We start from the raw sequence: 25,389 nt of genomic DNA on the forward strand, positions 1-25,389 counted from the left end.
GCCAAGATCTTTTCATACATTAGTGCCACAACTAATTCAATGCAGGCCAAGAGTTTTCTCACCTGCATTTCTGCAATAACATCCTAAAGATTTCCTCACCTCTAGTCCAAGGTTGACTTATGCTGCCAGGGGGTTCCTTCTACTGCAGTTGTGATCCTAGTTCTCTTCCACAAAACTCCGTGTGGTACAGCCCATTGTCCTCACAGTACATTCCAAACATTTTCTCTTTCCATTTAGGACTTCAATTCTGTGGCCCCTTTTACGGCTCCCACACTGGACATGTGCGTGCTTCATCACACTTCTCAGCATGGTGTGTGGATATGTATGTACCTCCTTATTGTCACAAAAGGTTGGAACGTTCCTGAAGATAGGAACTGCATCTTACTCATCTCTGGTTCCCTTCCCTAGTCTAGGGATCACACAGCAGGTGTGCAGTTACTATTTACCAAATCAGTGAATGATTATATTGAGAGTTCTTGCTTTTCTAGAAGATGGAAGCATAATTAATTCAATAAAATAAACCAAAGAGCATAGACATTCTCAGGAAAATAACAAGCATTCCCTAATGAGAAGATACATTTTTAGTATTATCCACAAGTTTATACTGGCAGAGACGGTGACAAGAAATTATAAATCATCCAATTTTATGAGACCTTTCTTTTTCTGTGTTTCTTCTGTCCTGTCACATTGAAGATTCCCTACCATGGTTCCCTTGAATTTCTAGAACTACTGAGTTCTCAATGATCAGCTCTCTTCTGCCCTTAGCTGCCAGATACCTGAGACTCATCTTTGGTTTCAGAGTAAGATCAGATGGAATGAATATGAATATAATTTAGTCAGCAACCTCATCAGGAACTTCTTACTCGCATCAAATCTGCTTTGGGATACAGGGCAAGTAGGGAAATACTTTCTACACCAACAGAAACCATGAGAGGGTTCTGCTTTTTCTGATTTCTCCTCTTCTAAAATACTGTTCTGGCATAGACAATTTTATTGCTTTAATCAAGAATAAAAATGAATTGAAAGGAGGATATTCTTTGAGGAGGGAAGAAAAGAGAACATTCATCAAATTTGTGTACAACTTCATATGACACTGAAGAAATGAAGCCTTCAGCTGAGGGGATTCACAAAAGATCATTATATGTAAGAACAGAAATATTAAAACATAAATTTGAAAATTATATGGAAACACATGAAATTTCATAAATAATCATATGCTGTATGACTTACATTTGTATTTAATGGAATCTTAAACATTTGGCAGCACCTTAGGATTTATCTAGTATAGTAAACTTTTATTTGTGTGTTTCTCAGAAAACTATGTTTTCTAATCAACGAAAAGTTGTAGGAAAAGGATGGGAGAGGAAAAAGACTCTAATAAAAACTGCCTTGTCTCTAGATGTGACCACAGCATAATCCTGGGGAGCACTTCTTTAATTTGTCCTTCCTAATTCTGGGCTTCCACCTGAGAATGAGATACTAACACCACTGAGGGTACTAGAGGGCCAGGCAAAATGTGTCCCTTGCCCACCATGATGGTCCCTTGTCCACAGTGATGTGTCCCTTGCCACTGTGATGTGTCCCTTGCCCACCATGATGGTCCCTTGCCCACCGTGACATATCCCTTGCCCACCGTGATGGTCCCTTGCCCACTGTGATGTGTCCCTTGCTCACAGTGATGGTCCCTTGCCCACCATGATGGTCCTTTGCCCACCATGATGTGTCCCTTGCCCACCGTGATGAGTCCCTTGCCTATTGTGATGGTCCCTTGCCCACCATGCCAACAGAGTCCATCTTGACTCTCCCCTTCCTATATACTCTACGTTTCTCAACTTTCTCCTTTCACCATCATTTGCCCTTGCTTATTCTGCCCAGGTCATTTCCCTACAGATCTTTCCAAGTCAAACTCATTTTCATCATCATGTCAGTGTGAGCGCCATCTCCTCAGAGAGACTGTCCCTGATGTCCCCAGATAAAGGCTGCCCTTCAGTTACGGTCTGAATTATGCCCCGTTCTTATGTTCTTATCCTTGCCCACTAGGTTGTACCCTCTAAGTAGAGAGCAACCTAGATCTTCCTTTAGGATCAACAGCATCTTACTGCCAGAACCAGAAATAGTAGTCTGGTTAACTGAAGTCATTATACCACTTCTAGGATCTGTGTAAAGGTTATGGCTAAAGGAAATTTTTAAAAAGGCAGATATCACGGAAACATCTGGTTCGGGAGGGAAGGCCAAATTTGTGATGAATGTTTATGCAGAGGTGCAGATAAAGGAAAACTCCAGGAAAAGTATAACCAAAATACTTTAAAAAATGGTCACCAAATTTCTTCCTTTCACATGTGGTGTCCTTTGATTAAAATAAGCTAACAAATAAATATGAAGCAGTACTTGATTCCTGATCACAATAGCATCTTTGACAGATGAAGGATCCAGGCAATTGACAAGCAGCTTACAAATAGCTTGTTGTGCTCAGAATTTTGGTGATTACTAGATGGGATACAAATATTTACTATAGGCCAAATAGAATGCTGTATCTTAATCATACTGAATATCAGTCTTGGCCCTCCTTAAGCTTTTAGTCCAGAACAATATAAAAATAGGACCCATCCCAGAAGCAGGATCATTAGACAAAGCACAAAGCAAGACAAATGTGTATTACGGCCACTGGAAAAATGTAGAGTTCTAGATTGTTTGATATGAGCCAAAACAATAAAGGATTTTAACACAGAAAAACATGTTAAAAACCTCAAATGAAGCTAAGGCTTAATATCTGGGTACCAGGTGAATGATGGTGTGTCTGATAAAGTAGTGCATATTGGAAGGTTTGAGGTTCAAGAGATAAGGAGGTCTGTTGAAAACATCCTTTGGGCAATGACTGACAGCTGAGTGGAAATGAACTATGAAACAGCCATCCAAGCAGGCCTGGAGCTGGGGAGGTTTTGGGTTGGAGACTAAAGTGAAGCAATGTTAACAGCATAACATGGTATCTGGAAGTTATGCAGAGATCAAAAAATATTTGCTAGAATTATTAGAATATAATTCAGTTTTAAATACTAACTAGGGGGCTCTCTTGTCCCCTCTTGGCGCGAGCCAGGAGCTCTGTCCTCTCCCTGGCTCTCCAAAAAAAACAAAAAGACTAACTAGATGAAAGTAAAAACGTGAGAATGGACAGGAGGGACTACATTGGGGGCAGGGAGGGTGTACCTGAATGAATGAGAAAGTAGGGATGCTGACATCAACAACCCTGTGCCCACATAGCCGGTGCCCCAAGAGTCCCTGCTGAGGATGGATAAAAGAAGCAGGGCAAGTCCTACTGACACGGTGAGAAATATAAAAACGAACGTAATTGGAAAGATCTATTCACCTTCCCAACCCCTAAGACAGAACACCAAAGGTTAAATCAAGCACAGAGGAAAACGACACGTGCTCAACTCTACTGGCTGCAGCGTGTTCTAAATAAAAGATCAGATCCCCTTCCCCATCTGGCGAGGGTCCTCCTCCCACCCTGCGCGTAAATCACACGGCTCGGAAGTTTTGCATTAGAAAGCCCAGTAGGGGAAGAAATTTTCTGCTAGTAGAAAGTAGAACTAGGGCAGTCCGAGGAGATTGAAAGGACAAAACTATCACGCAGGAAAACTGTAAGTTCTGCGTAGTTTTATGACTTTGACTCCGTACCTCAGGAGCTCAACTGATCACGGCATTCAGGAACGGTCGGGGTGGGAGCGGAGGGCGCTTGAAAAAATTCTCCGAACTCCTCCCGCTCGGCTCTTTCGGATGCAAACACCTGGCGGCGAGATGGACGGGCTGCGGCCCCTCCCACCGTCCGCGCCCCCCTCGGCCTCCCCGCGCAGGACGCGGGCGGCGCAGAGGTGTCGGGAGGGCGGGGGCGCGGGGCGCGGGGGAGCGCGCGCGTGTGTGCGCGCGGGCGGCGGGCGGCAGCGGCTGCCTCTCCAGCCGCCCTCGCTGGGGCTCCGCGAGGTGCCCGAGGCGCGGGCCCCCGGGCCGGGCTCGCACGCCGCGCCCGCAGCCCTCTGCTGCCCGCGCTCGCCCTCTCGCCCTCTCTCCGCACGCGCGCTCCCGCTCGCGCCGGTGCCGGCGTCCGAGCCGCCCGGGAGAGCCAGCGGGGCACCTCGGAGCGGGCGGGGGCGCCGGGCCCCGCGGAGGGGCCGCGGTCGGAGCAGGAGGCCGCGGCGGGTGCCGCCGGTCCGCCCCGCGCGCCGGTCCATGCGCCCTGGGTCGCGGAGCGCCCGCTGACGCCCGGCCGCTGAGCGCGCGCCCTCTCGGATGCGAACGCCCGGGAGGCGGGCGCGGGACGCCGCCGCGAGGGCAGCGAGGCCCCGGGTGAGTGCGCGCGCGGCCCGGGCCGGGGAGGGCCGGGGAGGGCCGGGGAGGGCGCCGCCGGGCAGGAGTTCCCGGGGCGCCCGCAAGTTCCTGCGCCGCGGCCGCCAGGCGGGACGCGCGTCCACCCCGCCGCGGGCTCGGCCCCGACAGCCGGGGCTGCCCGACGCCAGGGGCGACGCGAGCTGGCGAGTGCGGGGTGAGGGCAGATCCGGCGGCTCCGCACTCTGGACCGCTGTCCTCTGGGGACCCCAGGCAGGCCCCCTGGTGCCCCGCGATGGACGGGGCCAGCTCGGCGCCGGCGGGGCCGCCGGGTTCTGCGGTCTGAGCCCGCAAGGTGGGTGTGCCTGCGTGGGAAGAGGTCCTGTTAACCGTAGCGCGCGGGTCCTCCACCTTGCGTGAAGGTGGAACTCACAGAGGGGTGCTCTGCTGCTCCCTGTGTTAGGATTCTGCGGCTACGTGCCTCTGCGGGGCTTGCCTCTGCTCGGCGTCCTGCGTCCCTTCGATGGCTGTCCCTTAGGCGTGCGCTGGGAAAAGGGCGCCCTGCGTCTCGAATGCACGGGGGACTTCTCCGTGCGCGCAGCTGGTACGCGGCTAGTTGCCCGGTAGTCAGCCCTCCAGCTTGGATTAATGAGAAAGGACGTATTGTCTGTCCTGGCTTCACGTTCTAGATCGTTCACCTTACGGATGTCTTAGATACAGTTCAGGTGAGTAAAAATTGGCACTGAATTTACCCAGCAATGGGCTAATGGGGACCTGTGAAGAAACCATTAAAGATTGGGTGTCTCAGGGCTTTGGAGATCTGCAAATTAGACCATGAATAGACTTAAAGCGCCTTTTATTTTGCAAGAAATATTTTCTCTTCATTAGATCATTTATGAAGTAAGATATCTTTAAGTAGGACTCGCCTTTCCTAATTACTGTAAACCAGACAGGCGTTTAGATCATTTTTCGTAGAGAAGTTGATAAACAGAACTTTATAGGGAAAGAAAGAGAAACCTGAGTAAGTAACGTGTGAATATATGGCTCATGCTAAGTGACAAGTATGCATCTTAAAAACCAGGTTAACAGTGCAAAATTATACATTATAAAGAGTTTAGAGGGAGTAGCAGCCTTTTTATTTTAAAGAAACGGTTTGCACTGATACACTGCCAGCAACATCTGAGTAATTATAAGTGAGTCTGTAAAGACAAGTTGGTAGGGGGAAAAACTAGCCAAGGAAGAAAGTAATTACAGAGGAAGCTGTCAATAATTCACCAAAAATTACCTCTTTTCCAAAGAACGGGTTATGTTTACCCAAGTTCTTTTTTTTGTTGTTGTTGTTACTCTGTGTAAAGGGGAAATGCATTAAGAATCCTTTTCTTCATTTTTAAGACTGTTTGGAGTTGTATGACATTATGATGCAAAAGAACTAAGGCAGGTAGTCAAACTGTCAACTTTGTGGAGTCATATGTTAGTGGTTGATACGGAGTGGAGTGGCAGAAGCAATTAGGTAGCATCCAATGTTAATGGTCTTATCTGGTAAAGCTAGCTGAAAGTGTGTCTGTGGAAGGAAAAATAAGGAAAACAGTAATCAGTAGTGCAGACCATCATCCTGCTATTCAGGTTTGCAGCTTTAATAAAAAGACATTGTGCACATGTAACACTTGAGATATTATTGTAATTAAGGGCTGCAGTAGGTCATTAGAATTGCGCTATCAGCTGACACACTCAACTCTTCTTAAGTCTACTTTTATTGATTTAATAGCACAGAGCTTTTCCCTTTTTTGTAAAGGGGAAATTGTGAAGCATCTATATTACTGCAGTTTACCCTTGAATTGACTCTAGTTTTTAGTGTCCAATGAAGAAGAGAGGGTGGAGAGTGTACCGAGTTGGCCACTGTTCAGCTTTCCTAGATCTAAAAATTAACCCACTGTGTCTCCTTGGGTATGATTTCTTTGCTGGTCTCCCTATCATTCAGCATCTTATTTTTTTTTATTTTATGGCAAAGCTGATACAAACTTCTGAGTGGTTACTGACATGAGCACGTGAATACATCTTTGTGTCAAGTTACTCTTTGTTCGTCAAATCTTTTAGAAATCTTTCATAAAGTACTGAACCCATACATTGTTCAGTGTCGTGAATAGTTATGCCTGAGAGATTCCAGCCTTTCTGGACTTAGTAAGGTTTTGCATTTGTTGCATTAGTAGTTTGTGTCGCATCACGGGGTTCTCACACACACACAAAATGTTTATCACTTGCTTGCAAGGCTTCAAAGCCTCAGCTTAAATTGGGAGTTTCAGAAACTTCTAAAATAAGTAGCAGGCGTTGGCTGATTGCAAAGGGACTGTGATAGAAGCTTTTCTCCTTGGCATGAAAGGATCAGTTGCTTCTAAATGGGGTGGAAAAGGGGAGCTGAGGACAAGGGAAGAAGACATGTGATCAGAGTCCCGTGTGTGACCATCTCAGCCTCTGACAAGCAGATCACGCTGTAACCAGTGATACTTGAGTGCCTCCTCTGGGGATTTGCTGCTTCTGCAGAAAGATACCCAGGCAAACATCCCTTCTTGTCGTTCTGCAAGACTCCTCATTGACAAATTATCAGTGCAAATGAATATGCAGACATCTGAATACGGACCTTGCAGTCCATATATTCATTTTCATTCTGGTCGAATTTCTTTTCAGCTATTGTGCTGCGTTTACTGAAACATGCCTTTTATTGAAGTTATGTAATCATAACCGGCTCAATGTAAATGCAAGGGTAAATTAAATACTAAAATTGATACAGATGAGCTATGTTGTGAAAGTATAAAAGAAAAATCCCTTTAAACATAATTTTACCATTTTCTTTTGTACATAAGTGCCTCAGAAGGACTGTGCTTTGTCACTTTTCCCTTTTAATTTACATAGGCTTCTTCTAGTTAATTATAAATTATTGTCCCTCTTTCTTTTTCATTCCTTTCACCCATGACAGAGGTTATTTGTGTTTAGTTGAAATTGCCTCTGTAATCCACTTACAGAAGTTTTTATTCCATGTCTGATAACCAGATGCACACGACAGGCTATGCGATTCATTTCTAGGGCCCCTGCCTGAATATTTAGGCCAGTTAACGGTAGGAGATTGTGGTCTGTGGTTGTAATGTTATCTGGCCCAGGGAGCTAATGGATTTGATCACAGTTTCTTTATGTGAGAAGTCACATATCACATAGTATTTCCAGCCTCACTAATTAAAATGTAAAAAATTATACTTTTAAAGTACAAAGGGAGAGGGCTTTTGCATCAATATTAAAATGACTGAACTTCATGTTAAACTTTAAATGGTTTACAGATGAAACAAGTGACAGTAGAGTTCTACAATGGAAGCTAAAGATGGCAATATTAAATCTAGAGTGATTGTAATGCATGTTAGGACCAGTCATTTCAAAACACAGGATTTGTAGTAACAACCAAATAATCAGACATTTGTAGTCTTATTTCTTGGGATATTTTCCTGAGTTGGTAACCCTACTTCTGAAACACTCAGTGAACTGTTCACATTTCAATGGAAATAGTTAATTCCTGTAGAGTCACAGAGCAGTAGAAGTTATTTTTTCATCACCAGGGTTGTTTTGATCACCAGGGAGAAGGCAATTTTAAAGGTGGATACTTCTCACCATTTTTTTGGTAATGTGTAAACATACAGTCCTAAACAACAGATCTTCATCCTCTTATTCTTAGTCTACACTCCTGACCCTTCTGGATAGAAATCCCAATGATCCCCTACTTTGAAAATTCAAACTCATGGTCATATAAAAATTTGAGTAAGATCAAATGTACTTCTCTTGGCTTTTGGAGAAGACGATACATTCCAAGGATAACACATTAAAAAGATCTTCATTCAGAATGAGAAATATTTATCAAACACTTAAAATTTTCCATTGCATTCAATCATTCCTAGTCCCATTAGTAACTAGGTGTGTGACCGTGGGCATTTCACTGGGGTTCTATAGATTTCACTTTTGCTCTTAGGAAAGAAAAGACTGTCTTAGTTTTCTCTAATGTCTGTGCCAGTTCTGTGGTTCTTTGACTCTTCAAACATCGGGAGCAGTGGGTTTGGGGACTTCTTTATGTTTTTATTTATTTCCACATGAACCTTTTAGGAGAACCACACAATTGCCTTCTTCAGCACAGAAGTAACATCCTATCTACCCCCCAGACACTGTCCTTCAGAGCTCTGTCTGTATGTAGTGGTTGGAGATGAAGTGTGGCCACAGCTCTTGAAATGCTCCTTGTCCTGGATTACTTTCTCTCTGTTGTGGTCTTATGACACTGTTTCATGAATGGGAGATTAGAACATATCTTTTCCCCCGTTTGCATTTCTCCAATTGTATCAAGTGGATTTATTGAAAAATAAATTAAAGTAGCAATGAACAAGTATTATCATTTGTATGAGGCAGAATACTATGTGTAGAGAGATAAGTCACAGTGAGGACCTCCGCAGTGACAGGCGGCTTCTGTCATGAGGAAACAAGGGCAAATGAAGGTCTTTGAAGAAGACATGGGTGAATCAGGGGGCAATATCTTCCTTGACTTTAATGAATGCCATTAAAATGGCCAAGGAATATCCACGGAAAGAACGAGCTGCTTTTGCCAGACTAGACGAAAGAAGTAGAAACTGGAAGGTTGTTCTCAAACTATTAGCAGTTATTTCCCTAGTGCTCTGGAAGCACTGCTGTGAAGTGACATTATTTCCACTTTTAAGCATGTATATTGTTCACCCTTCATGAGGATCATTTAAAAACATGTTACTTGTCTAAATGTACTTCAACTTTAAAGCCGTCTTGGAAATGAGTTTTCTCCTGATAGGCTGACAGCAGGATTCTTGTTTCCATTTTTGTTATTGTTACAACTGAGATTTCTTGTGCCTATGTTTAACAGATTGGCCAGCAAAACATCTCGGGGACCATCAGGTAGATTCTGGAGATGTTTGGTCTTCATCGTTTATGGGTTTTTTTGGATTCTCATGGATTATTTTCTATCAAGTACACGAACAGTGCACAAATGTCATTCTTACCATTGTTTTCCTAGGAGATGCAAATTGCGGAATTTATTTAGGGACTATCGTATTCTACATAATTGTGAATGGTACCCATTTTTAAAAGAGAGGCATGACTGCTTCAAGTCTTTTAAATTACCAGTGAATAATAACCTGCAAGTTAGTGTGGTTACAGTAAGTATATTTCAAAACAGTTTCAGAAGACCTGTTTGTCTGATGCAACTCCAGACAGAAGACATGAGCACCTGTTCCTTGCCTGTAATTTAGAGAAACTATGATGGTATAAAGCCTGTAACTGAGATAAGCCATTGGTTATTTATACTGGACTGCAAAGAACGCTTTCCAGTTTAAGTGCCACAAAACCTAAAATCATAATATGTTTCATTTTAAAATAATTAAGTGTCCTATTTTATAGCTCAAGTTACTTGTAGAAGGCATATAGTACTGTGTGCCTTTTAAAACAGTTTAGCATATGTAAATTGGGAATTAGGCATACATTTAGAACTGTTCTTGTGGTCATATTTTAATGTGAATATCTGAATATGGTACATTTTATGCTCCCTATCATGTTTTTAGCATTTTGTCTTTAATTTAGATGGAACAGGCTCTGGAAGATTTATGGTTTTGCTGATGAAAAATTGGTATGCTGATGCATAAAGAACATTTTTTGTTATTAAGGGATTTTTAGTGTTTTTTGGTATGAACAAAACATTTGATTAAGAGCATACTAGTCACTTGATTTGATTTTTAAAAGTGGTTTCAGATGTTAAGTGGAGCAGAAAACCCAAGAAAATTTTGTAATAATGAATTCGTTTGGGTAAAATAATATTAGCTATTAAGGTTAAATGAATAATAAACTATCTACTTGGAAATAATTCTTTGCCACTTAGTTGAACAAAAATAATTGGAACAAAAAAGGTAGCATGATAAAGTGATTTCAGTTCACTTTAATAAATGATGTTGATTCAGTAATACCGCTTGGCTGATTCTGCCCCCTTTTTTTCCCATTTTGCTTTAATCCACTTAAAATTTCCTTTGAGAGGTTTCATTTTATATTCTTTTGATTAAGATGTGTTGTGTTGCTCACAGTATTATATGTGGTGATGTCTATGTATATATAGTTTGGCAAAATTAAAAAAATGTGTATTGTTAATTTAAAAAGTTTTAGCTTTAAAATACCAGAACAGAAAACTAAATAAATCTTACTCAGGTAATCTTTAAATTTTAGATGATTAGTCCAGTAGCCATCACCCCTACTCTTTTCAAACATCCGTGGCTGGCCCCTATTTAGTTCTCAGGTGTAACCTATTCCTATTGTTTTTGTCCTCAGTTATAATACTACACATTTGTCACTGTCCAGGAGTGGACATGTATCTGTAGAACTTACCTAACCATGTACCAATACATCATTCTTTTCCTGTACCATCTTTTCCTGTGCTATACAGCTAGTAACAGTGAACAGGTGAGCTTTCCAGACCTCCAGAAGGTCACTCTCCTAAGCTTTCCCACAGAAGACACGATGGCCCAGCTTGGGTGCAGAAGTCTCTGCTTGTTTCTGATGTGACTTTCCCCTTGTTCACGTGTCCACAGGAAACCCAGATAGGAGAGGAGGTAGAAGAAAGGGAGAAGATAATATGGATCTAAGGAGAAAGGGTGCAGTCTTTTTTTTTTTTTTGCATTGGGGTACAGATTTGGGAGGCAATATTTAATCCATGGTGAAAAAAGTCAGCAATTGTGACTGGTTGTGTGCTCAAGTTCATTTTTATGTAAAAGATGTTATTGTGGCCCCTTGCTACATATTGATGTGTGTGTGAAAATAGGAAGGCTGATTGGAGAGGTTATGTAGGAAGGAATCTCAAGTTCATAATGCTTCAAGGCCCTTCGTTTCTTTCCTGATATCCAACTCAAGACGGTGAATTAGATTGTACAGCTGTACTGGTTGTCACCTTGAAGACCAGATCTGGTTGAAAGGAAGGATTGGGGGGAAGACTGGTAAAGGGGCCACCTGGCTATGAGCAGACCCTCCCCTTGCTGTGTTGGGCATGTACTCCTGGCAGAGTTAGGGTCTACCAAAAATACTGAGGAACTCGTTACAAACTCCTACTCAGATCACAATCATTCCCATGTGATTTTCTGATTTCACAAGTGCACCCACAAAGGGTATTGTATTGCAAAGGCATCTGTGTGCGTCATAAAAGAGAATTTTATCATCCAATAATGCACACAAAGCCAGTGAAAGTCTACTTGTATACTCTTGTAGACCTTCAAGAAAGGTAAAGAAACTGGCCCAAGAGCCTGGCAAATACTGCAGATACTTTGAAGAACTACTTGAATTGTTTTCAAAGTGATTGTGACTCATAAACATGTAGGGTTACCAAGTCATTTGTATATTGACTTATATAGTCAATTTTTCCATCTTAAAAAATGAGGTTGGTCATAATGAAAAAAAATACAGTGAATATTTGCTGAATGTCAATTAAGTGCCTACTTCCATTTAGACATAATGATACAAAGGTAGACCTCTCTCTTCATAAAGGTTTATAATATTAGCTGATTTTAAGCCCTTGATTTAAGTAGGAAAGTACAGAAGTCTCTGTTAGCTTTCCTTCACAAATGTTATCTTAATGACTGTAATTCATAGCATGTTCTGTAACTCACTTCTTTTTTATATTCGAGCTAGTTTGATAACTCCAGCACCTTGTATGGAGGAGAAACAGTCTTCAAGAGGCAAGAACAGTGATTTACCCTTCTTCTGTTAAAATGCACGCTAAATTTCATAAACATGCCAAATGCTCCTTTTGCATTCCTATGACTTAAATCTTTCTACCCTTTAATTATTAACAACGTGCACTTTTTCACAGCTAAGAAAAAAAGCCAACAAAAGCAATCCTATATAATTGTCAAAAGCAGAAAAGTTAAGACTTGTAAAAAAAAAAAAAACAGACTTTACCAGATAATTTAGTTTAGCTCCTTCATTTTGCAAATGTGGAAAATGAAATCCCGGAGGAATCCAAGGTCATACAGCAAATAGGGGAGGTTCTAGACCAAATACCCTGGAGATCCTGTTCCTCCTCCAGATTATGTTTCTTTTCTTCCTTACCAGAGAATATCCTGAGTGAACTCAGTTTTCTCCAATTCTGATACCAGTCTTTGACTTACAGATATTACAGAGGACATATCTTTAGGAAAGAAAACACTACATTCGTTTTTAAGGAAGGCATTTTGGTGCCTTTGTATCCATCCAGATTTTTTGGTTTATGATCCGTATAGTTCTCTGGCACTGACCGAACTATCAAGAATGTTTTCAGTCAGTGTAACAGTTGTCTAAAACGTTTTCCCACAGATAACATTAAAATGAAAACTGAAATCACAAACTAACATTAATTTTAACATAATTAGTACTGAACTGAAAAATATCATCATGATAAGAATCCAACAGTTATATTTTTAATGCTTTTTGCTGTACCAGGAGCCATCCTTAGCTTTTCATTATTGGCTTATTTAATCCTATAAAGTAGATGCAATTACTATCATTTTCATTTTGTAAGTGAGAGGCTTCATCTTTGGGACTTCTTAGAATTTAACTTGTCCAAAATTGCCTGGCTAAGACATGACAGACTCAAAGTTTGAATCTTTACATAATGCAAATGCCAACAGTCTTTACCACTATCATTTTTGACAACTCCCCAAATTTTAAATTCCAGAAGTTCATTTCTTCCTGAGTTTTCTAGAAATTGGATCTATCTTCACATTAGGAACAATATTACCAGATTCACTTAATCCATAAAGTAGCCTAAATAAAGTAATTTAACTATGTCCACTTGAAAAAAAAATTGTCCTGCTGACCAAAATATTGATGTCATCGTTTTTAGGAGGAAATTCGGTCTGTCTTGGGAAAGGAGAGTGGCCACCCTGGAAATGTTCTCTGGCTGCCATTCCACATGCCAGTCCCAGGCGTGTCCCCACAACTTTCCACCCTCCCGTGCCCAGCAACCTGGTTTGCCGCTAGCATGAAGGAGCTGCAGGACACGCCCCTGGCCATGTTGACGGCTGGCTTACTAAAGACCACTCACTCCCAGTGCCTGGGCAGGATTCCTGACTTGTGGCTACTCCAGGCTACTCCCCTCATGCACCAGTTCTACGCATCTACTTTTCTTCTTTAAGTACGGAGAGAATGTCTTAGATGGGTTATCCCAAACCTCACTCCAATGAGCTTTCAGTGTAATTCAGGGGCCTACAGTGGTATATCAATCCATGACCCCAAGTGCCTTGGTGTTTATAATTCTATGTCTAGAACAACCAGTCCTACTAGCGTGATTTCTAAATGGACCAACTTCATCTTTGATCCTTAGAAGAGAGATCTGGATTCAGGGAAAATGTGATCGATGTAAGACTGCCATTAATATGCTCCAATAATAGTTTACAGTCTTCTGGTGATTGTCAGCGTACATCCATTAGCTGTACATTGATGTATATACATCAGCTTGATGTGATGTGTCACCCTGGAATGCCCTTTGGGGATTCCAAACTTTGTATTTCAAAACTTTATAGATGTTGTTAACATGAATATGTTCATGTCGGTAGAGCTTAAAGCTGATGAAACTGTGTCTTGCAGTTGTGTCGACTATTTTAACATTTCAGTAAATTTCACCTTCTATATAAAGGCATTTTCCCTAGCAGTTTGACTGTCAGAAATCATCTAATGAGTAACAGACACTCCTATTACATAAGAGACAGGTAGAGAGCTGGAAAAGCTTGTTAAGATGGTATATTTCTGCTTCGGGGAGCTATCTTTTGGTTTCGTGTTTGTGTAATTGTATTTTCTCTTCTGCCTTAAAAAACAAAATAAGTGTGAATCCTTTGCCTTAATTTTCCTGTTGTTGATTTATTGATAGGTAGTCAAATTCATAATTTGATGTAAGTGAGCATTTCATCATAAATTCTCATTCCTCTGTGCTTTGGGGTATGTTTAGAAATTTGTTTATACCTGATATTATTATCTCTTTCATAATCAGGATCCTGTATCCAAAATAAGTAGACATCAGAGTAAGTTTTTTTTCCATGCTTCTAGGAAAGTAGGTCCTGGGCACATGCTGACGATGAGTGGGGCTCATAAGTACAGTTGAGTTTTCTCTCCTCTATGGATGATCAATATGGTTTAATCCCATAACTATTAGGGGATAAAGGCCCTACTGTGTGCAAGCTGTGCTTCAAGATGTTCGGTAAATATCTGTGGCGTAGCATATAACTGCAGTGCAATAAAATAACCTACCACGCAGCATATGTGACAGTAAGTTTGAAGAGTGGAAACTGGAAACTACTGAGCTTTTCAGCTGATCACAATCAAATGAGAACACATCAAAACAGCTGGTGTTCTGTGACTCAGAATCAATCAACCGGTTTTGATTCACCTCATACTTATTTATTCCTCTTTAGTTTCACAGACGAGATTTAAACCAGCATATGTCCTTCCCATTTGGTTAAATCCCTGCTTGGAGCTGTTTTGCTTTCATATTCTAATGCCAATGAATGACTGTGACATAAACGAAAAAAATAATAAAGGCTGGCATTAAAATGATTTTTTAACTGATGTTGGTCCATTTGTGTTAAACCATATATCCAAGTAGAATGTCCTAGAAGGAACACGAATTTTTAAGGTTGTTTAATGAAATAAGGGTAATTCAGCATCTGCAGTATTTGTGTTATTTATAAGTATGTACGGCAACACCTATGATAAATTTCTAAGTTTATGATTAATATTTTAATGATTACACAAATAGTGCTGTCTTGGGAAAACCACTATTTTAGTAAATGTTGATTGAAAGTTATGGTGTGTTTTGGTGTCTGACCCTAGCTCTTCTCTTTGTTCTGATAGGTGCCTGTTCCACCATTCTTTGGGGAAGGTCACTCAGCAGTGCTGACCGCTTCCAGTCGAACACTCTACACATTATTGTCTCTGGACTCCCAGGTGACACCCTGCCGGAGGCAAGAGCTACTGAGCCGACTGGAACTGTGCCTTTTCTCTTGTCAAGGTTTTTTTCTTACACAGGAAAAAGAAAGAAAAAAAAAAGATGAAGTTGGGCAAAGTGGAGTTCTGCCATTTCCTGCAGCTGATAGCTCTTTTCCTGTGTTTTTCTGGGATGAGTCAAGCAGAACTCTCAAGATCCAGATCGAAGCCCTACTTCCAATCAGGGAGGTCCCGGACCAAGCGCAGCTGGGTGTGGAATCAGTTCTTTGTGCTGGAGGAGTACATGGGTTCAGACCCTCTCTATGTAGGAAAGGTAGGGCTTTTGGCCTTTTTGAAGTTGATGAATGATTATCATGAATGTCTGTGATTGGATGGAGCATTCCTATGTTTGCTTCCGGGATGGAAAACAAACTGTTTCTCCCCGAAATGGTTTATGAAGGTTTTGGCGTTTAGCCACTCTGAAATTGCAGTCCAGGTATTATCCATACTGTGAGACCGTAACTCGGGGAGTGATGCTTTATTCCTGGAAAGAGATGAGGAGTCTGCAGATCCTGGCTTACCGTGGTTGTGGCACACTAGTTAAAGTGTTATTTCCAAAATTACAACAGGGATATTCATTAATAAGTGAGGAGTAGTGGGTGCTTCTAGCCAGTTGACCTTTTTCAGCTTCTCTTTGGGGGGTACTGTGTAATTGATGCCTTTAGTCACCCTGTGCTTACATACCTCTTTCTGGTACTTGCAGTTTAAAAAGTACCAAGTGAAATTACTGAGCCAGTTGCCTCTGAATTAGGAGCAATTCAAACCCACTCTTCTCCATGGCATTCTTGTTTGTTGGATCATTTTTAAAATTTGCTTTTTAAGTTTTCCTTGTGGTTCAAAGTGAATATGAGCCAAGTCAGATGTGACGTTAGCATGTGCCGTTTGCGGTCCATTTCTTTGGTGGCCAAGTGGTAGCCAAACTGAGGCTTTTTTCACAACTTTTGTCTGAATGTTTGGGCAGAGGATTTCCATTCGAGCACCTTCTGACCTGCCGGGCACTTCAGGAGAGCGTGGCCTTACCCCTACTATCCTCACATCATGTTCCCAGTCTCTGGGCTACTGCAGGCTTGGTTATTTCCATAGTTATACACATTTCCTGAATTTCTCTGGTTGGTGTTTAGTGCTGGGGATAGTTTTCTAAGCAGTGGGCACTGGAAAGAAACCTATACATCTGCATTTCTACCCTTCCCTTGGTCAGTTTTATGCATCAGTTTATGAGAAAAGGAAGGCAGTTTTATGAGAAAATGAAGGACAGCAACCTGATGAATTTATGGGTGAATTTTCAGCTCTGAGTGACTGAGGAAGAATATTTGCTGTTTACTCCATGGGTTTTTGCTTCTTTTGAACACACATTGGTTAACAGTGAACAGTCTATTTTGGTTGATGGGTATCTACATAAGTCAAGGTCATCTTTATTATATTTATTATTACTTTCCTTTAATGCCAGTATTTTAAAAATACTGACTGATACTGTATTGCACACAGAGACACCTGAATAAATTAAAGGTTCAGAGGAAAGTGGATTGGGATGTTTTTTTAGCCCAGTCACAGTGTTTTTCTTCTCTAAGAAAGGATATGTGAGTATACAAGTGTTCGTGTGCATATATATTTTATTTAGAGCCATTCCATGTTTATCAATAGCACCACCATATAGTATGTTTAGTACATTTACTAAATCTCACAATCTTGTTTTCTTGTAAAGAAAGTAAGCAATAACCATTATGCAGTGTTATTGACTAAGAATCTTGCTTTTAATTTCATTCATTTTTAGTGAACATTTAACTGTTCAGCCAAACTTTTTCAGTAGATGGGTCTATAATATTCAACTCATAAGGGATAAGTAGTTATTAGGTGAAATCACATTGTGTGAATGTAAAATTTTCCTAAGGCAGCTAAAATATTCCCATTAATTTGGTTTTAAATCAATTGCTTGGGTGAGGTTGACATTTTGAAATAAACATAATTTAAAATTTTAAGACGCACTTATTTTAAATTATAACTTTCACATAATCACTCAAAATGCTTGTATGGAAATAATCCCTGTAAGTCAATTTAAAATTATGAAAATGCATGTCTCTAGGTTATTTAAATTACAAATGCACATGAAGCTACTGGGCGATGCTGTTGTTATTTTTCTTAGAGAAATTTTGTGGCTCCTTGATTAGGTAACAAGAAATATTCCGTGCTTCCCTTTCAGTTAATCAGACACAATCACTTATGTGACAGGAAACGAGTTTGTGTTTAGCTCTTGCATGCTGTATATTGGCAGTTCAGGATTGCTGTTCATGGTAAAAGGTTCAGGATGGAAATACATGTATTTAAAACAACCCCAAACCCCTTGATTGGCTAAAAGACAGAAAAAGGGCAGTAAAATACTTTGAGGTGGAGAGAGAATTTAAAGACAAAAAGAGATAAATGAAAAGCGGGAGGGAGCCATCTATATTTGCTTAAGAAAAAGTAGCAGAGAATTGGTGGACTTTAGATTATGTATATGAAAAGATGAAATGATTCTTTTCAAGTTGGTGGTCTGAAGAAACAGACTTGTAAGAATAACTTGTGACCTCAGTACACTTTTGATCACTTCGTTATATAGAATATATATATTTTAGTTGAGGAGATAATGGCCATGAGCAGAAGTTTTTACAGAACAGAACAAAAAATTATAGATGAAAATATGGAAGAATGGACAGGCAGAAAATCACGGGAAGAAGGAACCTTGTCATTATTTTTCACAGACACATATTTGACCTGTACTAATTAGATGACCACATTCTTGATCTTCCTCACAAAATCTAGCTATTTTGGTAATTTGGAAAATACAAATGCTCATCTTGATAAAATTAATAGCTTAATTTGATCGCATAATGGATAAGTACATATATATCGAATTGAGTTGTTTTATTGCTGAATCTTCCTATGCCTACTATGTGAGTGACTTTGGTTAAGTCGCCTAATATTACTGAAGTTTAGCTTCCTTATCTCTAAAATGGGAGTAATATAAAATGAGAGTGATGATATCTACAATTCAATTCTCTTACTGAGAGTAAATGAGATAAAAATATTTGCAACACATGAAGTTCATATAAGCATTATATTCATCTACTTTGCTGCATATTAATTATGCATGAGCTGAGTTATGGATAATCTATTGTGTGTTGTGGTTAATGCTATATTTGAGACCCTTCAGATGAAAGCAGGCATTATTTTATGTACTAAGCAGTATTTAAACTGATTGCAATTAGTTAGAGGAATGGTTTGTGATGGATATGCTTAGAAATACAGCTTATTTTTTATATATGTGTATGATTAGACTGGAAGAAATATGGTTAGTAGGTAGATGATTCTGTCCTTAAACACAGAGATTGCAAATGTCAGAGAAATCATGTCTATAATATTTTTTAGACCTTTGAATTTGGAGACCTTATTACTAATGGCTGGTGGCCAACAAGATCAGTTACATGTACAGTAAATAAAATTTGGGCATTAAGTCACTGTGAATAATAAGGTCACAGGCTGGCCTGTGTAATTCACTGGGTTTGTTTAACATGGTAATTCAAGGTCAAAGTAGAACAGCCTACCGCAGGGGCCACGGGTGATTCTAGAGCCCTCCCAAGAGACCTGCAAGAGCACAGACTTATGGGCTGTGTTAGAATCTGACCTTTATCATTCGCATTCCATGATATTCTCATGATGGGAGCTGATAAACTGCTGAATCTAAATATATAGATTTAAGGAAGGAGTTCTTTTTTTGTTGAGGTGTAACTGACATATAGCATTCTCTTAGTTTCAGGTGCACAACTTAATGATTTGCTGTTTGTATGTATTGTACAATGAGCACCATGATAGGTAGTTAACATCTGTCACCACGCATAGTTATACATTTTTTTCTTGTGATGGGAACTTCTAAGATGTCTCTTGGCAACTTTCAAATGGGCAAGACAGTATTATTAGCTGTAGCTGCCATAATGCATGGAGTTCTGTTTTAAAGAATAACAGTGTGCCTTTCCCTAAGAGTATTACTTAATTATCACTGTGCCTGCTTTCTTGTCCATTTACAGGGAGAATGAAGTGCAGAATCGTTTCTTTCCCCCTGTGACTTTCTATCACCCTGAACTGGCCATTTGAAACACACAGGAAGTAGCGGTTTCCGGTCGCTTCAAGGCACACACAGCACTTGGCTAGTCTAGTCCTTTTCTCACCTTGGCAGTTCTCACTTAACATCCCCTAATCATCTGACAAAAAAATTCGTCTACAAAACCACCCAGCCTGTGTCCCAGGTATTAAGTGTCTTTTATCTCTCCTCCCGTAAGGGGCTGCAGCCGGTTGCTGCGCTCCAGGCCATTACTTTCACTGAATCATGTGCTTTACGCTCTTCCACCGTCTGCTTCTCTAGCTCTTAACATCATTCTTGCCTTTTCTGCTACTCCCCTTTCTTCCCTACTCATTCAGGGAGAATTTATACCTCTTGGCCAAGTTGAAATAAAATACATAGAAATGCAGTGCAGGATTCGCTCTGCTTTAAATTTCAGCTTGCTAGAAAGTGTTGGTGAGCATTTTCGATGCATTTAATTACACCTTAGCAGTATCTCTCACCAAGAGAGTCTCTGCCTCCTGATAACTAAAGTATGTTCACTGCTCCAGAAAAGATCTTTTCATCTTGAGAATAGGTTGTGTTAAAAATTGAGTTAAAATTTAAATTTCTTAATTGGAAAACTTAGACACACAAAAGAAAATATGGTGAATCCCAAATATTAATTACTTAGGGAAGAGCCTACTCATTGTGGTAAAATTTACATTTTATAGACTTTGGAGGAAAAAAACTGTAGAAGTTTTCTCTAAATACATAGATTGCTTAAAGTTGGCTCCAATCTTAGAAGAAAGCAAATAGAGTTTGTTTTTCCTGTATATATGGAAGAAAACCCATTTTCATAATATCTTTATAAGCAGAGTGAATTGTGAAGACCCTTGTTCTTATCTTCTTGTTAACTTGCTCTTGAAAATGCGGAACCCCTGGTGGCTTCAAAAAGAATTTAGACATGAATCAGCTCTGTGGGATGCAAATAAGTTCAGATTTCTCAAAATACATTTTGGCAGTTATTTTTGGTTCCTTATAATACTCAGAATAACTATAAATTATCAAATGCATTTTCTCCACATAAAATCAACAATTCAAAGTCTTTGCTTCCTTTAAACCATAATTAAAATGAAAAGGTCAGATTTTGCCACTAAAATGCCAAAACCTACCATTAATTCAGTTTAATATGGCTCATTTTCTTTTCAAAGTTATCTTAGGGTAGAAATGAAGGTTGTAATTACCAAAGGCGCTATCAGGTAGGACTACACAGCTAAAAGTTGTAGGAGAGGGAGCTTATAGTTGTGAACCTAATTATAGCTAAACCAGATAATCTAGATTTCCTGTAAAATTTCTGATTATCTGTGTTGATCAAAATCATTTAAAAAAAGCTGTCTTCTTTAATGCATGTCTGTGTTTATACACATTTGGTGATGGAAGAAACAAAAATTTTAAAAAATCAGTCTATTCCAGTTGTGTTTTTGCATAGTTACTGATGTTGTGTTTTGAAGTGCAAAAGACAGGAGATAAACTAAGATGATGATAGTGGGCCTTTCTCTAGTCTATTTGACAAGCTCTATATGCAATACTCACTGATACAGAGTCACAGAATCTGCAGCAGTTTCTGTAATTCTCCGTGATAAATAACAGCATTAGATAAATAGCAGGACCATCACCGAACCTTTGCTGGTTTAAGTGCATACAGATAAGTTCTATATTGGGAGAAATTTCATCCCGATCATTTTGCTGATTTGTATTGATTACCTGTCATAGTGATTATGATCATTGGAGAGAAAGAGTGAGTTGTACAAACATGCTTGATGTTTCATCCCCCGAATTTTCTTTGCTAAGAAAATTAACAGTGTTTAGCTGTCCTGTGTTCTTTTCCTGCCTTCTTCCCTGTCTTGTTTCTTCTTCAGATACTTATGCAGGACCTACTCTGTGATTGGTGTTGTGCTAGGTAAGAGAGTTAAAAAAAAAAAAAAAAAAAAACTCTTCTCCATAAAATTCACAGTCTGGATGATAAGCCAGGCAGGTAACCAGATGGCAGTGGCAAGCAGTAAATTCTCCAGCTAGAGGAACTAATTCATGGATCTGTGAGCAAATGCTTGCATGAGGCTACTTGGCATCCCTCTGTGATTTCATAATCCTTTTGTACACTCCTCAAAGCAAAGCATAAATAAATAAATAAAATAATTATCTTCTTAGAAAGTAGGACAGAGTCTCTTCTGAAACTATATTTGGGAAAGCTTTGTATAGCAGATCAGCAAGCAAAAACCCTAGGTCATCCTGACAAGTTTCTTGTTATCTTGAGCAACACTCTGAAACATAATAAATTCCTATCCTCTTGTGAAATGGAGATTGAAAAAAAGTAGAGTGTTAAGACTTTTTATTTTGAAGTAATTTCAGACCTGCAAATAAGTTGCTACGTACTATTCTGGAACCCAGCTTCTCCAAATGTTAGTGTCTTACACGAGTAAACCTATTATTTACACCAGGAAATTATCATGGGTATAATATTGTTTACTGATCAGGTCGTGTTCAAGTTGTTCCATCTGTTACAGGGCAGCAGTTTCTCTGGGAGGAGCCGCCCAGAGCCGCATCTTGCATTTGTCCTGTTGCCGTAGTAGTCTTTCCACTCTGGGATAATTCTTCAGTCTTTTATTGTCACTGTTGGACAGGAGTTTGGGGGCATAGCTCATAGTCTGGGTTAGTCTCATGTTTCTTCTGAATGTAGCCTTTTCAGGTGATACAGTTTGGGCAGAAAACCCAGGGGCGTTGCTGTGCCCTTCTCGCTGCATGTGGTCTGGAAGTACCGGACATTGATAGGATTAGTTCTTAACAATGTTGACCTTGATCACTTGGTTAATGTGGCATCTGACAGGCTCTTCCACTGAAAAAACATCTGAAAGTCTAGAAATCTTGAGGTCTAAGGTTAGAAATCTTGTTACTGTGGGTTGGAATATGCCCCCACTGATTTGAGGGGGATGTGTTAGATGACTCATTGTAAGTTCACTGTCCGTTGTTAGGCTGGGGGAGTGGGTTCATCTGAAACATGGGTCAGTTTAAATCTATCATACTGTCAGGTAATGTCCATAATTGTATGTAGTGATTGATCTTGTTTCTCAAAAGTCCTTCAGTTGAGAATGCCTCAGGGAAATTGATTTTCTTCCTTCTGATCCATGCCATCATGTTCGCTATCATCCAGGTTCCAAGAAGACGCCTTCTGATCTAGTGCTCTCTCCCCTATTGCTTACAGAATATAAGGAACTATAAACCTAAGGTGTGCCACAAATTTTTAACTCTCATTATTATAAATAAAACATTGTTTTGAAAAAGAATAGGTACTTAGAGTTGACTGAGGTTAAAGAAATAGCTCAAGAAAATGCAATCTAGTGTCTTACATTTTAATACTCACGAGAGGTGAAATATAAACAATGAATAGAATTACATTTAGTATTTGAAGAAATTTAGTAGTGACAGTGCCTCCTAGTGACTGTTTTTAGAGCCTATAAAATTTCTGTCTCGTAGTCAAACTGATTATATCTTCCGAAAAGCCTTGTGAGTTGGAAAGTAAGTGTTCTTATTTTAGAGATGAGGTAATAGATACATTCAGACTGAGAAATACATAGATTGAGAAAACAATCCTTAGAGCTATAATTTAGAAGAGTTAGAAAGCAAATCTAGATGTTTATATCAATTCTAGGAAGTAAATTTCTGGAAAAATGTTAGGATGTTTTATGTCTCTGAAGATGTTTGTTTTCCTGCAAAGTATCAGGTTTAGTTGTGTTATTGTCAAGCCCTTTTAACATATGTTTTTGAAATCTTTACCTTTAAAATGGCATGTATTCAATAGAGAACAGATGCATTTATAGGACTCTCAAATCATCACATACTGTCTTCTAAAATTTAACAAATCTTGAATGTAGTTAGGATAATAAGTAATGGTAATAATGGAGAGATTAAAATGTTAGCCAGGACACAGAAATATTAGAAATGAATCCTAGAACAGAAATTTTCAGGATTGAGTGTGCAAAAAGAACAAATTATTGGGAGTCTGGAAAGAACAGATTTAGGAGTTTTATTCAATTTTTAAAAATCTAATCCTTCAAAAATTCTAGTCTTTGGTGTGTGAACAATACACTTAAGCAATTTTTAACTGATAGAAGCACACTTTGTACAAATGGGAATACCATTATCCCATCCCAGAAAGGGTTATAAAAAAGATCAAGGTGCATTTGTAACTAATTGGCCTACACTGTAATGCAGAATTCCATTGAGCTTATGCATGAAACATCCATTAGGTTTCCCTGGGCCAAGATAGGCTCAAAAGTAGGCTTGGCTTACTTTTGTACCCCATGGTTTAACATTTCAGTAAGAGGGAAGATGTGAATACATGCCAGCAAATAACAGCTAGAGAATAGGAAATAGCCAGGAAAATAATCATGTTTGCTTCAACCAACCTTATGTCTTCTCAGGCCAAACCTGGGAATTATCACCACACACACACACACACACACACACACACAAAAGAGCCCAGAAGTAATCAGGGAAAAAACCCAAGCAGTATAGTGACTGACTGTCTACATTTCAAGTTAAGTTAGAATCCTTATCTTCTCAAAGATAAATGCGGAAGAGTAATTTCTCAAGATGGGGCTGTGTTACAGGAATGGTAATTACAAGAACCAAAATGATTAACATCATTTCAGCAAGTTTTGTGTGTAAACAGTGTGCAATTATCTGATAAGAATGCTTCCCCTAGAATATTTACTTATCTTCGTAGTTAAAATGCTGACATGTTTTAAGGTATTTAACTGAAAACACACAATCAAGATTTGGACAACACATACATAATGCTCAACAGATGTGAGTTTGAAAGATATGTGATGATCACTAGTGAAATTAGTCAAACTATGCTTAAATTAGGTTTTTCTTATTTGTGAGTCATTTAAGGGTCCACATTGGAGCAGAATATGTGTGGAGAGTAAAAGATTACACATTCTACACTTGGTTTCTTTGAAATGAAGAGAAAGAAAAGTCGGCATTTTTTTATATCATATCTGAGAAAGTGTTCTGTATCTCACACCTACTGTATCCCTGACAGATACATTTACAGGGATTGCAAATCATTACATACTAGTAAGTAAAATGTAACAAATCTTGTTTATATGATTTATACTATATACATTCATACATATACACAAATGTGTATAAATGTGTGTATACATATACACATATGTATATACAAATATACACAAATACAGTTATAAAAGTTTTCAACTGAATCATAACAGCTGAATTTAGGTGGCTAATTTTGCTTAATCAGCAGAAGGAAATAGTGGTGAGCTCTCGACAGCTGGGATTCAGTGTAATTGTATCTAAGAAAAGTGAAGCTAACGACAGTAAAAAATGATTACTAAAGAAACAGAAGGGAAATATCACAAGGTGAAGGCACCTAGAGCATACTGGTAATGCTCAAGTCATACACAGAGTGTATAAGGAAGCAGAGAGCCATGTCTAAAAGGAACCTGAACTGTGGAGCCCATATACAACCATGGAAAAGTGCTTTTGCAAAGATTATGATTGAAAGATGGGATATTATGAAGTTTGACATTGAAATTGAAAATACAAGCTTCATCACAAAAGCTAAGCTATCTTTTTGGTTGATCACTATTACACCTGCAAATAAGACTTTTACCTGTGCCACGACAGCTGTGTGCAGTGACTTTGGGAGACCTAAAACAAGGTTCTTTTTGCCATCGATTAGATCATTTTTTTGGAAACGTGAGCACAATTGGTGATGGAAAATATATATACAAATGTGTAAGGACTTAGGGTTAGGGTCAAGGAGGGAAGTGTATGCTGTTTCAGATCCAATTAAGATTTCACCATGGAATTGATAATCAAAAACATAGAGAACTAATATTCATATGATTAATATTTTATAATGTGTCTCC

At 39.5% G+C, this 25,389-nt stretch overlaps 1 protein-coding gene across 2 annotated transcripts in view; it reads left to right on the plus strand.

Annotated features, from left to right (window-relative positions):
• The first annotated feature begins 3,953 nt into the window (after positions 1-3,953).
• Positions 3,954-25,389, plus strand: part of CDH7 (cadherin 7) — a 116,606-nt gene continuing 95,170 nt past the window's right edge. For both annotated transcript variants that reach the window (XM_037002383.2, XM_037002382.2), the window contains exons 1-2: positions 3,954-4,341; positions 15,229-15,634. In XM_037002383.2, the coding sequence (XP_036858278.1) occupies positions 15,425-15,634 (210 nt within the window). In that variant the 5' untranslated portion in view covers positions 3,954-4,341; positions 15,229-15,424. The remainder of the gene's footprint in view (positions 4,342-15,228; positions 15,635-25,389) is intronic.

This window comes from Manis javanica, chromosome 9, assembly GCF_040802235.1.
Source record: "Manis javanica isolate MJ-LG chromosome 9, MJ_LKY, whole genome shotgun sequence".
In the NCBI taxonomy this organism is placed as follows: Eukaryota; Metazoa; Chordata; class Mammalia; order Pholidota; family Manidae; genus Manis; species Manis javanica.